This window comes from Carassius carassius, chromosome 23 (assembly GCF_963082965.1).
Source record: "Carassius carassius chromosome 23, fCarCar2.1, whole genome shotgun sequence".
Lineage (NCBI taxonomy): Eukaryota > Metazoa > Chordata > Actinopteri > Cypriniformes > Cyprinidae > Carassius > Carassius carassius.
The window spans coordinates 4,027,119-4,043,952 of record NC_081777.1 but is presented as its reverse complement, the minus strand read 5'-3'; the positions used below and the strand labels follow the sequence as shown (position 1 = coordinate 4,043,952).

At 40.2% G+C, this 16,834-nt stretch overlaps 3 protein-coding genes across 3 annotated transcripts; all 3 read right to left on the bottom strand.

The window, feature by feature from the left end:
- Window positions 1-563: 563 nt before the first annotated feature.
- LOC132101224 (hepatocyte nuclear factor 3-gamma-like) lies at window positions 564-4,366 on the bottom strand. The gene is made up of 2 exons (XM_059505990.1): window positions 3,937-4,366; window positions 564-3,237 (listed from the first exon to the last, which is right to left on the bottom strand). The coding sequence occupies exons 1-2, from the start codon at window positions 4,006-4,008 to the stop codon at window positions 1,990-1,992; spliced, it is 1,320 nt and encodes a 439-aa protein (XP_059361973.1). The 5' UTR covers window positions 4,009-4,366; the 3' UTR covers window positions 564-1,989.
- Window positions 4,367-7,742: 3,376 nt separating this feature from the next.
- LOC132101222 (interferon regulatory factor 2-binding protein 1) lies at window positions 7,743-11,714 on the bottom strand. The gene is made up of 2 exons (XM_059505987.1): window positions 9,583-11,714; window positions 7,743-9,123 (listed from the first exon to the last, which is right to left on the bottom strand). The coding sequence occupies exon 1, from the start codon at window positions 11,453-11,455 to the stop codon at window positions 9,596-9,598; it is 1,860 nt and encodes a 619-aa protein (XP_059361970.1). The 5' UTR covers window positions 11,456-11,714; the 3' UTR covers window positions 7,743-9,123; window positions 9,583-9,595.
- Window positions 11,715-12,444: 730 nt separating this feature from the next.
- slc19a3b (solute carrier family 19 member 3b) lies at window positions 12,445-16,779 on the bottom strand. Its single transcript, XM_059505989.1, has 5 exons — window positions 16,145-16,779; window positions 14,862-15,627; window positions 13,612-13,804; window positions 13,349-13,490; window positions 12,445-12,817 (listed from the first exon to the last, which is right to left on the bottom strand). The coding sequence occupies exons 1-5, from the start codon at window positions 16,289-16,291 to the stop codon at window positions 12,686-12,688; spliced, it is 1,380 nt and encodes a 459-aa protein (XP_059361972.1). The 5' UTR covers window positions 16,292-16,779; the 3' UTR covers window positions 12,445-12,685.
- Between the last annotated feature and the right edge of the window lie 55 nt (window positions 16,780-16,834).

Here is a 16,834-nt window from a genome sequence, read left to right as displayed (position 1 = left end):
TGGTTATTATATAGCTCACGCTCATTTTACAGTAAGGGTCTTTGAAATGTCACTCTTCAGGTTGTGAATTGTTTTATTTAGACATACAGTGAGTGAACATGCTTCTATTTTCTAACTTAATACAAAAGTTTGCAATACAAGTCATATCATCAACAAAACAATTTGACTGCAGGACTCAAGCTGCATTAATTCCACACGTTTAGGTCAAACCCAATAATTATTTTGATTATGGCAAAATATACATAATTGGTCTCAAATGGGCTAAAGTGTATATACATAAATCTTACAATTCTGAATTATTCTCTAGTTGTGCGATAAACAGAACTGCTTATATTGATTATTTCGGCACTACAAAAAAAAAAAAATAAAACAAAATAAAATAAATCAGAAACAACAGAAAATGGACAACTTTGTTCCTTATCATTATACTAAAAGATGCATATTAGTACCTTAGGGTATGAACCTCTTAGGGGAAAGCTATATATATATTTAAATATACTCATGAAACCTTCAATAGTCACATTTTTACTTTAAGAATATGTAATAATGAAAAGAACAAAGGATGTGTGAAGTGTTTTTTTTTAATAAGAAAGGAACATAAACTTTAAGAACATACCACGAAACAATCAACCAAATAAAACAATATATATATATATATTAAAACAATTATCTTATAAGCCCAAAGGCCAAAAAGCTGGGTTTAAATAAATGAAACAGTACAAGAACACCAATTCTGACCTGCTTTCTTACAAATTACAAAAAGACTTGCAAGAAATTCATAAATGACATGATGGCTTGAGACAAAGTTTTTATTATTAAAATGGCTTTGAAATCTCGGAGGGAGATTTTTAAATGACGAGATCTTACAAAAATACATCATGGCAAATTCAATAGGGTCTGTAGGATTTTCTGATAAAAAGGTAGTTACATAGCATTGCTGTAACAAACGACCCCCCCCCCCAGCAGTGAAGATCAGAGAGGTCACTAGTGCAAGTATTGTATGGAAATGGCCCTTACAGTGCATTGTCTGCTGATCTTACTAACAGCTTGGGCTGAGACACAATAATAACAGCAAAACATCGTCAACCTCTTTTTCATGAATGTTAATGCCAGTATTTCTAAAAAGGGAAGTCTGTAAAAAAAAATAGTTGAATTTACCACAGTTTTATCTGTCTTTGTCAAACTTTTATCTCTATCTAAACTTAACACAAAACTCTTCGCAATATACAAAATGACTTCATGGCCAAGTATAAAAAAGTAATTTCTTCAGTTTCTCTATGGGTCAAGCATAGTGATACACACTCTCCGTACACGTACACTGTATGCACTTCGACTGAACATGCGTTATTCTGTAACACAAAACAGGAGAGTTTCCCTGTAACACAGTAACACCTGCTCACAGCAGTAACCTGAACTCAAACGCTTCCGCAATCACGCTCACGTCCTCTTATTATCACATTGTTAACGTAACTTCACAACACAAAATCATGCGAGATATATTAAATTCTTCCCTTCATAAATAAATGCCTGACTCGTATATATCAAAACAGTATATACACGTGGCATCATTTGTATACATCTTCTGTGTTACATCCGAAACCAGAACGTTTAGTTCCTGTTATATATGCTAATTAAATTAGTTTCTGGATATATAAAGCATCGGAACTTGTTCCTTGGTTCTGGTAAAAGCACTTTTCTCAGCACACTCTTAAAAATAAAGGTTATTTATTGCCATGGATCCTTTATCATCCATGGAAACCTTCAAGATTCTTCACAGTGAGAACTTCAAGAGCTGTTCACTGAAAGGCTCTCTGAGCAGCCAAAAATGGTTCTTCTGTGGCATCACTCGTGAAAACCACCTTTATTTTTAAGAGTGCAGGAACCGAAGCTTAGTTATCAATGGCAAAGCAATCTCTTTGTTGAAGATATAAGAAGATATAAGAGTCCTGCCATTAAGAGTCTGTAGAGTTCACATGGCTGGTAAACACATTAGGAGGCGTTGAGGACAGACCTGCTGTAGAGGGTCTGGTAGTAGGCACCAGAGTCAATGGCGGACGGACCTGCACTGTCATAGATCTGTTTGGTGGCCACCGGAGAAGCTGTGGTGTAGCTGTTGTAAGCCATCACCTGGTCTTGGTACGACTTGAGGTCCATCTTCTGCTCGTTGGACATGAGGTTGGTGATGGAGAACGGATGGTTGAAGTTGTAGTGGGGGTCCATGGACTTCAGTGGGTCGTTCTGCAGATCCAGGTGCTGCATGGGGCCTGCCAACAGGTGAGGGCTGCCTCCCATTCCCTGAGAGTGCAGGTGTGAGCTGGACGGGGGCATGGAGGAGGACACTGAAGACGGGATTGGCACTGGCGAGCTGTGCGAAAGACTGGGGGCTTGAGACGGGCAATCCAGCTGCACCAGGCTCCTCTGCTGCTCCTCCGAGGCATGGGAGCTGTCAGAATGGGCCGAGTCAGCACCTTCGGAGCCGGTGGTGGGACTGTGCTCCTCTTGAATCCCCTCACCGCTGTGGCCACCCTTGGAGCTGCTGCCGCCCTCCTGAGACTTTGCCGAGCTCTTTTTGCCAGATCTCTCCTCAAGCTTGAATCGCTTCTGGCGACGCAGATAGCAGCCGTTCTCGAACATGTTTCCGGAATTGGGATGGAGCGCCCAGTAGGAGCCCTTGCCGGGCTTGTCGGGAGAACGCGCCACTTTGATGAAGCAGTCGTTGAAGGACAGAGAGTGGCGGATGGAGTTCTGCCAGCGCTGCTGGTTCTCACGGTAGTACGGGAAAAGGTCCATGATCCACTGGTAGATTTCATTGAGCGTCAGCATCTTGCTGTTGGACTGCTGGATGGCCATCGTGATGAGGGATATGTAGGAATACGGTGGCTTAGCATGGGTCAGTGAGCGACGGTACGGCTTGGGCATCTCCTTAGTCCGGTTGAGAGAGGTAGGAGAGGGGTAGCTGATCTGGGACATTGGTTGACCCATGCTTTGGTAATGCGAGAGGGGACCCAGGGAGGAGGCAGAAGAGCCCAGCTGGGCCAGAGAACTGTGGTTCAGAGAGGAGCCGACGGGGGACAAGCTCATGTGGTTGGGGCCTCCACCCATGCTGCTCAATGGGCTGCTGTTGAGACCTGCGCTGGGATAGCCCATATTCATGCTAGATGTGGAACAGGCTGAGTTCAGATTTATGTAACTGTTCAAGCTGCTCACTGAGTTCATGGTGCTCGGAGAGGAGTACATCTAAATGGGAAAAACCACAGGACATTAATGTCTCTCATCAACTCAAAAGCAAAATCGTATAATTTATAAACAGACATACAGTATACGTTATAAAGAGTATAGCACTTCATTTAATTTTACATATAAATCTCATTATTAGTTAAACTGGCATCATGGATGGATGTTTTTAAAAGAGATCTCAGATTTATAAGAATGTATATCAATATCCGATCTCACAAAGTAGCTGTGCGCAAAAATAACAATAAACGCAAACGTACAAATTTGACGAAAATATGATGTTATTGCTACTTTATAAATTAACAATTATATGTTTCATAGAATTCTCAAAGAAAGTTTTCTGTTGGATCTAATGAAATGTAAAATTGGTACACAACTGTAATGTCAAATTAAAACTGAAATGTAATCGAAAGCTAAATGTCGACCCTTAAATATAATTAATTAAATAAGTATAAGATAAAAGTAAGATTAACATGCAGATTGCAGATATTACAATACACAATTTTTATTGTACAAACATTTATATGTATTATTTAAATGTTTCTTCACATTTTTTCTATCTATCTATCTATCTATCTATCTATCTATCTATCTATCTATCTATCTATCTATCTATCTATCTATCTATCTATCTAAGAACATGCATAAGCTATATATGTTATTATGTAAACAAAAGAATACTGAAGACTCTCTCAATCTTACCTCACTTGCCTCACTGTAGAAAGCATTCCATTCCGGAATTTCATGAGATTCCATCTTCACGGAGCTCAACATCCCCAAATAAAGCTGTAACTCGTGAGAAATGTGATATTGACAGGAGACTAAATGTATATATAAATTTTTTTTTTGAGGTTTTCTTAAAAAACAACGCCCCACAAGATGACACACTTTGTAGTTCCACGGAATTTTACAGCATGAACTGTAATAAAAAGTTTTGAAAAGTTAAGCTCTGCTGTTGTCTTCAGTTCCGTGGATCAATGAGTTGTTTTTTCATGATAAGTTAACTTGGTTCACTCCGTTGCTGTTTTTTTGCATGGCAGGACCTGTAAACATTTTCAAGTAATCCCGAGAAGTCCAAAGTGAAGCTGTCGTGGAGCCTGCGTCAGGTCTCTGTGGTGAGTAATGAAGGAAAGCCTCACCTCAGGCTTTAAACAGGCACAGGTGAGGGACCGCCCAACAGGCCCCGGGACTCAGGAAGACGTCCCTAAAGGTCTCCCCTGCCCCCTGCTGTTCTGTATATTGGCCAGCCGATGCATCCATCTCAATTGTCATCCCAGAAAACTTCAGGCCTAGAATGAAAATGAATGGAATTGAATGAAATGGAAAAGGGCCTCTGCTGTAACTTACAGAAGGATGGGAGCCTTTCTTTACACAGATAAGTCAGGCTGCTCTGTGCCTACTCAAAATTCTTGTAAAAATGCAAAACCACATAAAAGCAGGATTTAATGATACGTGCTCTGTCCCATCTCAGCCCCTATATATTATCAAGCTCCATAAAGGTGCATTTGCTTTGTAAATACTTTGTGCCACCTTTGCAGTGTAGCTAAATTTTGCATTATATATATAGATAGATAGATAGATAGATAGATAGATAGATAGATAGATAGATAGATAGATAGATAGATAGATAGATAGATAGATAGATAGATAGATAGATAGATAGATAGATAGATAGATAGATTTTGCTTTACTCTCAACTAAGGTTTTTTCATGACCAATGGCGTGAATAGTCTTGCTTTTGATTTGTCTGTCATCAGTCAATCATTTAATGTTTTTCTGTCATCAGTGATGTGTTCAGGGTGGTATAAACTCATCAGGTCTTAAACTCATCACGGCAGGGGTCCACATCAGTAATCTGAGGTGCCAGTTTTAAAGTTGTTAAATCCCCTCGGCTATCACTCTCAGCTCGGTCACAGTGAGCGAACGAAGGTGATTCATTCTCGAGGTATAAAAAGATGATCTCATGCCGTCTTTTCTCAAACCCGAGTGCATGTGCGTTGAAAAGATAAAAAGCAGAATACAAAAGAATCTAAATAGCCTACACATATTTGAACAGAATATGCATTTCCGAATATTAAATTTTCGCTTTAATTCTATATTCCTCTTATTTTGACGATTTTATTGTCTATTATATTCATTTGAATTAGGGTATATTTTCTTATTTTGTTTCAAACAAACTGCCATTAGCCTAGGCTATTTGCGAGTTTATTGTGGTCAAACTTTGCACATTTTTCTTGCACAAGCGCGGATTCGAATTATGAAATCAATGTGAACAGAAATATCACAAAATATCATTGTGAATACTGTTCTTGGCTTGAAATGAGCCTTGGCTTGAAGCAGCAGCAGCAGCTATGCGCGACTGTAGCACGTGAATACACATCTGTTGTTAGGCGCAGACAGGAGCATCACAATGTCAATGCATTTCCTAATGGCTAATGAATGGAGATGTAATTGATCAATTGGCAGGGGGTCGACAGGATTAGGAGAGACCTGACCCCCAAAATGCAACTTAATGGGATGTTCCCACAACCCTTGTGCGCCAAATGTCTATCTAAAAGAGTCAAGCAGCTAACTACTGTAGAATTATTCACAGAATTCCTTCAATTCTTGATTAGCCAGTTGTTTTACTTATTTGATAGCCAGCATCAGATCAGAATATTTGCGACTGGATTTTTTTCCATGCATATGTTCCTATTCTAATGCCTTTGGGGTGCACGATCAAAATGAAAATAGCCGACAAAAAGGTGTCTAGATGTCTCTCTGGTGCTCGGCACGCTTTTCTTCTCAGCAGTGATCCCTGCAGTGTCTTGAGATGGTGTATTGGCGAACACACATCTGAACATCCTCCTGCTGTCTCAACGCTTCTCATGCCAATGCGGCTGCGCATCGGTCATTAACACCTCTATAATTGGATAACAATAGTCTTAATGGGTGACGCTAATGGAGGAAGCAGAATATTAGAAACGTGTCTTAAGGTTCAACAGGCCGCCAAACAGCAGCGAGTCTTTAATGATAGTCTAAAACACGGAGAATTCACATGCAAGCCTTCAAACAGTCTAACACGCAGACCACAGGCAAGTGTGAACATCTGTTCAAATCAACAGGTCTGCTAGTAGCATATGTCTTGCAAGAACAAAAGCAATAGGCTATAGCCATATTCAGGCTATTTTAATGTAATAATATCGTAGCCTTATATAAAAGCTGTCTATATATTAGCTCTATAATAGGCCCATATCAGTCATTATTATTCTTTCATGTTTGTTTATTTGCTGTAAGTCAATGAATTATGTTCCACGTCTGACCAATGATGACTAATAATTAAGCTGATTCCATTCTGTTAGAACATATATGGCCCATGTTAAATAATTCTATTGCAAAGCAGGCCTATATCTGTAAGTTTACACACAACGTTGTTCTTTGTGGGTTGTTCAGGTTCCAGAATGCATGACCACGTTAGAAATGTTGTTATAAATCTAAAACCATTGCTCCCGTCTTGTTGGAATTTATGAAAAACATCAACTTAGAGACTAAATTCTGTCATGTTCCACGAGGTGCAGTGATATTCATGTTATTTATTGAACTTTACTTTTTTGGTTATCTAATTCCGTGTGTTTACCAAATCAACTCTTTCTGTTGCAATGCTGGGAGAATATTCCATCTGCTGGACAAAGTTAAGCATTACAGCAAATAGATTTGTCTTTTTTGTTTTCCCCTTTATTTGAAATGCTGTTAAAGTTTTAGTCATTTTGTCGTGTGTATTTTACTGTTTGTTTACTGTTAAACTAAATGAAAACTAGATCTGTGCTGACTTACTGAAATAATGTCATTTTTATAATATTAAAATAATATTAATTGTAGTATTTTATTTCAATAAACATTTTAGTATTTTTAGTGGTGTAAATAAGAGCCCTGCCATTCCGACATTAAAGTAGGTCACAGATTTGATCAAATCATTTGGTTTTACTGCTAACAAACATCACATGTGTATGACAACACTGTAAAGAAATCTATACTCAGGTTCTGTGCCCACAAACACAGCAGATAAGCAGTGGCTGAAATAGCAAACACGTTCTAACCTTGAACACTTCTGAGTCTCCTGTACACATAAAACAACCCAGTGTGGTCTACACATAATCACACTTTCATAATCATCTATTCAAAGTCCAGTGCAGTTCCACCTTTATCAGGTCACACCGTTTCCACACTGCACTGTGCCAAATATACTGTAAAAATGTTAATCCAGCTAAAAGTCTAATTCAAGTTTTTTTTTTCCCTCCAAGTCAAAAGAAAGTTTTGCCAGTAAACCTGACTGTGGGTTACACAATGAAAATCATTTGAAGGATTAGATCACTTCAAAAACAAAGCAAAAAGGCGGCAGAGATTTAAGCTATAATAAATAAACTCACACGGAGGGTTAAAACTGAGCATTCCTGCAGACCTCTGCCAACATTTGTATCACTAACACGAATGAAGAATTACAAAAAAAAAAAAACAATAGCATCTGAGGGTTTGTGAAAAGTCCAATTTAATTTAAATACAATTTAAGCTGTAACATAAATGCTGATTAAACAAAGGTTTACAGAACAGTACTTGTGCATTTATATATTTAGTCATTTATTTTCCAATGTCATAAAACAAGACTTAAAACATGGAGAACCAAACCTACAGTGGTCCCAAAAATATCTGGAAGTGTCCAAATAGGCTTGGGGCCGCTGTATAACAAGACTACATGTCTACTAACAAATGCTGGCTCTTTCATATCTTTACATGAAAACAATTGTCAAATATGTCTTCGACATGTAAAAATGGAAAGAAAGAAAACAATCTGGACCATATACTTGTGAAAAATAAAATAAAAAACAGAGTGGATTGGTTGTCATAATATTAAACAAGTCATCACCTCCAAGGATTTAAAAGCCAATGGGTTACTATAGAAAATATAGTGATCTGCTTACTTGTAATAAAAATCTATTGAGTGTCTACCCATAAAGGTTTAAATATTAGTTCCCAATGTAAAACATTCCCCATATCTGTCCTTGTTATCCGACGAAATCCACAAAACCATTTTACCACAAAAATATATGTTATAGCATCATATGATACGACAATATTCAGCATGTCTATCTTTGGTTTTCTATTCATTCAAAAACTTAGTGGTACATAGAGCAACATAGTATCAAATCTAGAGATTGCACATCTATAACCATTGAAAGGGATAATTTTCGTACAATCCACACGGATAAAAAACATAAAGCTATCTAATATACATGCTGTATCAAGAAGCAATCTGAAGGAAGGGCTTTTAGCACTTAGTAATATTCCTGGACTATTTAACAGTTTTATGCAGCATAGACGACAGCAAAGACAAGAGTGGGCCTGTAGTCGGTGGAGTTCTGTGATTGTAAAGGAAGCTGCGTTTCCAAACACGCTTCCTGCTGTACAATCTGTATCTGTCTGGTGGATTGAAGCACATTCTGGGAATTCACCCCACTGGACATTTGAAATGTGTTTTTCACCCCCCCCCCCATCTTCTCATAGTCAATACAACACGGTAGGTGAACCTGGCTTTGGTTTGCAGACTAAAAGTTCATAAAGCTGCAGAAGACTCGACGCGGGCCAACCAATCTGAAATAAGTGCTGGAGGGTTTAATACGTGGGCATCTCTGAAGAGAAAAATAGCTGGATTCTCCATCATCTCAGCCAAAACCTAGACAGTGGAGGGAAGGAAAAGGAGGATTGAAAGACAGCGAAAGGCAAGAGGAGGCCTGGGTGGATGGAGGAAGAGGACCTGCCCGCCAGCAGCTGTCTCTTCAGTGCTGTGGGACACACCAACACAGCGGCCATCTTTAGGGCTCAGGATCGCACCTCCCTCAGAGTGAGGTTTGAGTTCTGTTAACAGAAAGATTTGGCATTATATTATTAATAATATATATATATATATATTTAACATACATACTGGCATTCAAAAGTTTGGGGTTGGTAAAATGAAATATCTTATGCTCATCAAGACTGCATTTATTTGATCAAAAATACAGTAAAATCAGTAATATTAATACAATTTCAAATACCAGTTTTCTATGTGAATATATATTTTTAAATGCAAAATGCAAAGCTGGATTTTCAGCATCATTACTCCAGTCTCTAGTGTCACATGATCCTTCAGAAATAATTCTAATATGCTGATTTGCTGCTTATGAAACATATCTACTCTTTATCAATGTTGAAAACAGTAAACATGCTGCTGCTTCTTTTTTGAACACAAAGTTCTCAATAACTTATAAAAGGACTTTACTGTCACTTTTTGATCAACGTAATGCATCTTTTCTGAATCAAAGAGTGTTATCAAACCTGCTGCTGGTCGTTAGGGGTCTCTTTCCTTCTTCACCTTCACATCGCCCGCCAGGATGGTAGAGATCTCCCCTTGCATGAAGGCCCACGGCACGTTGGAGCCCACAAGAGGGCACTTCTCTCCACTGGGGCAGTACACCTCATTCCCTGAGCCCTGTCTGCAGATGAAGTCTCGAGTGCAGGGGAAGCAGAACTTGTGCCCGGGCTCCGACGGACACTGGACGAAGTGTGTGTCCTCCAGGCGCTCGTGACAGATGGTGCAGCACAGAGGAGCCCCTCCTCCTCCTCCAGCTCCTCCTGAACCTTCGCCTCCCATGACAGTGCTCTGGTCAGACGCGGTGACGGTCGTGGTCGATCCTCCTGTGCTGCTGCCTGCTGATGGTTCTCCGTTGCGTGACGCCAGCCGCCGTTGAGCACCTGCGGGTGAAGGGCTTGTGCTGTTCTGCCGCCCTGCGTTGGCTGAGTGGGCACCGCTGCTGCTGCCTGGAGCATCTTTAAGGGCTTGGGTGGCTGTGCCGACGTTGTCAGCCACACTCATGAGCGCCGAGATGGGCGACGGGTCGCTACCGTGTGCCCCCATGCCCTCTGGAGGCTGGCCCACGCTGGCTAGCGAGGTCGCTGGCAAATGGCCAGGCAATCCGGGATACGCGCCAAGCGGCCAAAGCTGGCGCATCTCCTCAGAGGTCATCCTCTCGCCTCCGTCTGGCTCGGGCGAGGCTTTGCGTCGGCGCACTCTTGGCTGTGTTGGACGTCCAATGTGGCAGAGCGCGGTGGGTAACATGGAGCAGCTGGGGTCCAGGTAAGGCTGCGGGAGGGATTCTGGGGCCGGAGCATCTTTGAATGCCCGCACTCCATCGCTGAGCAGCTCCGACAGGAGGCGCCAGTCGCCCGTGCCGTGCCTTTTCTCATATTCCACGTATTTGTACCCAGAGTTAATGACCTTGCCGGTGTCTTTCTGAGAATCGTGGAACATCTGCTTGACCAGCGCTAAGACACTGGGGAACACGTTACCGGATCCACACGGATACTCGATGAAGACCTTCAGCTCAAACTCAACCATCAGCTTGGCGTCAAAAGCAAACACCCTTCCCATCAGGCCGTGGTCTTTCTTAAAGCGCACATTGAACGGGGTGCAGCAGGAAAGGGTGTGCAAGGCCTCGCGCATGTGTTTGGGGCGTCCAGCCCAGTCTTCAGCACGGTTCCGGACGCTTTCGGAAAGTTCAGCGAGGGCTTCGGCGTTCCTCTGCTTCTCCTTGAGCTCCTTTTCGAATTCCGGGCTCATGAAAGTCGCCACACCCACATTCATCCCCATGCTCATGGCCTGTCTCTTACTGAGCTCGTTCAACATGGGGGCAGAGATGGTTAAGGGGGCGCCGCCAGCTCGGGCGTTCAGACCCGGCATGGCGGCCAGCAGGCCGTGAGGGGCTCCGACAAGCCCTTGCGCCATTAAATTGGGTGGCACAGCCCCCACTAAAGTCCTCCTGGCGGTGGGACTCTGTCTACTCACCTCAGGCGGACCTCCGTCTTCCAGTCTGGGAAGCCCGTTGGGCAGCCTGGCAGACACGTATTCTCCTCTTCCCCGTTCATATCGCTCGGAGGGCGGTCTGCCGGTCTCCACGGGACCCTCCTTCCCCGCGGGAGCGTGTTTACCGGCGGGCTGCGGACCCGGAGATCTGCCGTCCTGCATCACATGTGTTCGCTTCAGCTGCCGCGCCGCGTCGATCAGCAGCTCGATCCGGTCCGCGCCCTCGTAGTTCACGCAGCCTCTGCACACGGCCTCGCTGAAGTCCCAGATCATGGCCCACGGCATCTTCGGCAGGTCGCAGAGGTAGCACCACTGCCGCCTGGAAGACGCCTGCGAGGAAGAGGACATGTTTGATAGGCCCTCGCGATCTTGCGTTCTCAAATCCACCGTGAATCTCTTTCACAGCCAACCTCCGAGCGCCTGCGAGCGATGATCTCCTCGTTAAGGACGAGTTTATGCAACTCCGTTGTATTTTGTGTCATTCAGAACTGAGGTGTTTGATGTTTCTGCCAAGTCGTCTGGGCCGCAGAGTTTCTGCTGGAAGACGTTCCGAGAGTTACGCAACACTGACCCGTGGAACTGTGGGAAGTGTAGTTTTTTACAGCCGAGCGCGCTCTTTCCTCGTAGTGCTTCTGCCGAGACAAAGTACTTAATTTGTTTTTGTTTTTTTAAATAAAAGCCCCCAGAATATTTATGGAAGAGAGGAATCGGACATCAGATTATCTTTTTTCTTTCTTATTTTTTATTTTATTTAGTTTTTTTTGTATTTATTATGAGGCTCACAATATAAATGTAAAATAACTTATTTAACTATATTTACTGCAGAAATAATAAGTATGTATTTCTTTTTATAATTTCTTTATTTATTTAGAATACATTTAATATAAGTTAATTAGATTTATCAGACTACAATGACTTATACTGCCTCGTTTATTTATTTATTATAATTTCTTTGACTATGAAACGTCATTGTAATGCCTAGTCAAATAAAATGCAACATGTCTAGCAATATTAAATATTAAATGTGAATAATAACAACGTGCTCTTGCAAAAAGTTATTAGACTGCAATTCCCATTTTACAAATAGTTGACGTCACTTCCGCTATTCCCAACTGCTTCTTTCAAAAACATCCGGTGTTGTATTACAGAAGTGACGTTCCGTGTAACGCGGTGTTGTTCTGGGTTTCTTTAACAATTTAATTCTGTTTATAAGATACTTAAGATAAACTTACTCGTGATACTCGTTTAAAAGGCTTAACGTCACCATCTCCGATACGCCCAATTTACACGAGAAACGGCTTTTTATTTTATTTTATTTTATTTTATTTTTAGCGTTTGGTATGCTAAGTGCAAATCACTTATTTTATATCGTAAACAAGAAATGATATCACAGAACAGAATAGTTAAATATATTGATACACAATCAATTACAATACAGACTTTGTGTATTTTGATAACAACATAAAAAAGACAGAAAAGCATTGGGTTTGTGATTTTAACTTAAAATGCTACTTGTTCATTAATATTTTGTGGTGGTGATTGTGAACCAAGATCCTGTCCTTCTGATCCATATTTGTCTTAAAGCGCAGAGGATATCCGCTCCGTATTTGTTTCTTCTGCAGATTTGCGACAATGCTTACAAACTGTGTACAGTCCTCGTAAGAGGAAGAGCACAGAGATGGTGCTGTAGTAACCTCCATACACAACAAACTGTAACGGAGGATGAAAAATTAAAATATAATGTAACACAGACACTCATAGGTTTATTTAGACATTCCACATCTGAATGCCTTAATTAATGTTATGCATAGATTTCTGTTACTCTTAAAAATCTTTATAACCTGCTGTATCATATTTAACACATCTAAAGTATCAACATGTTCAAAGCTTTCTGAAAAATGTGTACACAGTCTACGGCTTTCTGTCATCTGATTGATAGTTTAAATGTTTAATATAATTATAAAAATGCTTATAAAAATAGGTATGTCTTTTTTATACATGTTATTGGCAGATATAGAGTGACAAATGATTATTATATGCATTTTGTGTAAGTAGCTGTTATACAGTAATACAAATGTCACTGATTTACATTTCAAGTTACAAAAATGTCTTACATTTTGGCAACATAAATTTAAGCATGTGCATCAAATGCATAAAAAAAGGTTTAAGATTATATTTTGTGTAAAGTTTCAAACATTTCCATTTTTATAATTCCTCAAGTTCAGTGTAGTGAGAGCTTACCTGTGTCACAACGTCCAGTCCCAGGGCTGAAGTGTCCACCACAATAGCAGTAAGTAGAGTTTGAAGTGTAAGAGCAACAAAAGTGTTAATGCCAAAAATTAGAGCATAACATTCCATAGAGAGGTTAACTGCTATCTGAAACCTTGCAGCCAAATGGAGAAAAAACAAAGTTAGGAAAACGTTAGAGTCAAGGAAAAATACCTGTATTCTTTTTCATTGTATATCTTGTGCTTCCTATATCCACTGTGTAATGACTAACTTACATTGTGATTGTGATGAGGAACATGTATGACGCTTTGAAGATAGCGTAGCCTGTGTAGCACAGCCAGATATTGCTGGTGAGGCCCATGAGAAAGACACACCCTGCACCTATAGCAGAGAAAACCCCCAGCGAGAGCTCGCCCCACACGTCCCACTGCACTCTGATATAACTCACAGAGAAAGCTGCCGCTGCACCTGAAAGCAGCAATCACAGCATGAATCACAATGAGGGAGATGTCAAATCTGCGAAAAAAGAAGAGGCATGCAAAAGGCAACAATTAAATTGAGGAAATGCATTTAAGCTGCATTTATATTCTGTGTGGCACTTAGAACTCATTTATGTTGCCTTTGTTTGAATGTTCTTGTCAAGGCATCAAAACTGAGAGATATTCTCTTCTGCTGTAATTAAAGTGACTACTAACCAAACCCCTACTGGTGTAATTGCTTAAATTATCTTCCCCCACACATACTGGGCTGCTGAATTCCTGTAAAAACTGCATAACAATTAAGCATTAGAAGTCTTTTGCACAACGCATGTTATGAGTCAATGTATGATTAGCGGATAAAGCAGGATTGGTTCGGCTAGGTGTATTCTGATATCTTTCACTATAAAGATAAAGGATTTATTACACTTTTGGTATCTGTTTATGGTTAATGAAGTCTTTGAGTCTCAGATACACTCTTAAAAGGAAAGTTTCTTTATTTGCATCTATGGTTCAGTGAAAATCCTTTAACATCCATGAAAACTTTCCGTTCCAAAAAAGGTTCTTTATTTTGAAAAATACTCTTAAAGGGATAATTCACCTAAAAATTAAAATGCTCACCCTAATTTTGTTTCAAACCTATAGGAATTTCTGTCTTTAATTGACACACAGTATTTCCCCCCCAATACTATGGAAGTCAGGCTACTAGTAACTTTTGTTTAGTTCCCAACATTTTTCAAAATATCTCCTTTTTTGTTGAACAGAAGAAACTCAATTTCAAAAAAGGGATTTTGGGCTCCTCAAAGAACATTGTCTTGAAAAAGGAACAATGGAAATTTTCCATGGATGTTATAGGTTCTTAAAGAAAAAAAAATAGAATAATATTAAGAGTTTAAATCATTAAAATATTTTTTTCACACTAAGAAAAAAAAGGTTGTTTTAAGAATGTTTTACTGAAAGCTCCTTTGGGCAACCCAAAATGGTTCTTCTATTGCATTGCCATGAAAATGCACTTTTTATTTATTAAAATACTCCACAAAACGCCTCACCTACAAGTGTGCAGACCGCCTCTACTCCTCCATTATACACAGAGGATGTACTTGAGGGCTCAATGTGGTCCCACATCAGCTGAACGTAATTAAAGACCTGTCCATATCCAGCTGTAGCCAAAGCCCACCAGAGGGACCACTGCACCAGTCTTCTGGAGGAGTAGGACTCCTTGAGGCTCTCCCACATTTGTTTTCCGGAGGTTTTCAGGTTCCTCCAATCACAGCATGCTCCCGTAGCCTGCTTTGCTAGATCTGTTTCTCCCTCAAATGCATCTGTAACCTCATTCAGAGTGTCCATAGACATCTCCACCTTCTTCTTAAAAAACATTCCTTGCTGAGGCATGGGCAGGCCCAAAGAAATACAGAAAGCCACTGACATTATACCAAGAGTAATCGTGTTTATATGGAAGTAGCTTGTGTCAGCCAGTGAAATTAATAGCTGTCCTAATGTGGCTCCAAAGGTAAATCCCGTCAGCATGGCACTGCGAACGTACCCTGTGGCCCGTTGGTAGCGTTCGGAAGGAATAACACTGTAAATGTATGAGAAATAGGCCACTTCGGTGGAGGTGACCATTGCAAAGTTGAACTGTAGGTAGGTCAGAGCCATTAAACTAGTAGCAAAGCACAGAATGATGTAATTTGTGACAAGAAAAAGACCTTGAGTTATTATTAGAGGTTTGTATCTAAGCAAATCTGTCAATAGGAAGACTGGGCAGAGCACGGCCAGATATGAGTACGTCCAGATGGGGAAGAGGTAGTTTGTTACCTGGATGAGTGGAAAGAAGATTGTTTTTGGTCATTTGAATAAGAAACAGAAGGAAATGTTTAGGTAAATGATTTGAAATCAGTGTGCCTACTTCAGGGTATTTCATCAGAGATAAGACTCACAAGGCACGTGTAGCATGAGTGAGGCATCGCTGTTGTAGTAATCAATGAAGAACATTAATGTACTGTCGTTAACCAATATTTTGACTAGTTTTAGTTTAAATAGAAGATTCTGAGGTTTTAGAACTGATTATATAATTGCTTTTCACCCCAGACAAAAGCTTTGAGTAAGGAAATATGTTTCCGAGGGCACCTATTAAAATATATCTAGCTTACAAAATCCAGTCAACACTAAACATTCATCCTTCATCATTCTCATTGTAACGGGGGTATTTGAAATAATAAATGCTTAGTATATTATGGTGTAAATTGTACTGTGTGTGCTTGTTTCCCACTGTTGGTATCCTTAAACAATCTCTCAGCCAACAAAACAAAACAAAACAAAACCCAATACTCACCACTTCCTCTGAGATGTTTTTGGGTCCCACCAAGTAAGGCGTAAGGAAAGGCTCTGCCGGTCTGCAGTTGGCAAAGAAACCATAAAGAGAGAGCAAAGCAGTGGAAAGGACCCAGTCCGACCTCTTCATTTTCTTCCAGAAATTCATTCTTGTCTGCCTGTCTGTATTTTCTCTACCACAAGATTATGTCTCTCATTTTATGTCCTGTTGGTCTAGTGTATCTGTTGGTGTTTTTGCTGTGCAGTGTAAAGTAAGCCAAGTCCAGTCCCTGATTTCCACACATGGAGCTGTGCAAGGTGGGTAAATGAATGTATTTATGATGGAGACTTTGATCTGTGAGCATGTAAGCCCTAAATGTTGTTTTGTGCGTATGTTTGTTTGTGTTGATTAAAAAAAAAAGATGTTGAGATTCAGATTATTTAACTGTATTAAATCATGTTTATCTCTATAGCACTTTTTACTATACGTGTGTTTCAGAGCAGCTATAAATAATTACGCAAACTACAGCTAGGCCTATATGACCACAGAAGCTTGAGAATATTCAGAAGATTAAAAAAAAGGCACTTAACTAATCTGCAGTGTGGCGTAAATATTATGTAATATTTTCAGTTTCATAATTGTATCATATTGTGATCTTATAAGCAATTTAAAAATCAATTATTTCAACTCGATCTCATAAAAAAATAATAT

Excerpts from the sequence above, each read along its gene's own strand:
- LOC132101224 (XM_059505990.1), bottom strand. The coding sequence starts at position 4,008 with ATGTTGAGCTCCGTGAAGATGGAATCTCATGAAATTCCGGAATGGAAT. Across the intron at positions 3,238-3,936 it reads TCTACAGTGAGGCAAGTGAG|ATGTACTCCTCTCCGAGCAC; the intron begins GTAAGATTGAGA and ends TTTCCCATTTAG.
- LOC132101222 (XM_059505987.1), bottom strand. The coding sequence starts at position 11,455 with ATGTCCTCTTCCTCGCAGGCGTCTTCCAGGCGGCAGTGGTGCTACCTC.
- slc19a3b (XM_059505989.1), bottom strand. The coding sequence starts at position 16,291 with ATGAATTTCTGGAAGAAAATGAAGAGGTCGGACTGGGTCCTTTCCACT. Across the intron at positions 13,491-13,611 it reads TTCCTCATCACAATCACAAT|GTTTCAGATAGCAGTTAACC; the intron begins GTAAGTTAGTCA and ends TTTGGCTGCAAG. Across the intron at positions 12,818-13,348 it reads GACTGGACGTTGTGACACAG|TTTGTTGTGTATGGAGGTTA; the intron begins GTAAGCTCTCAC and ends CCTCCGTTACAG.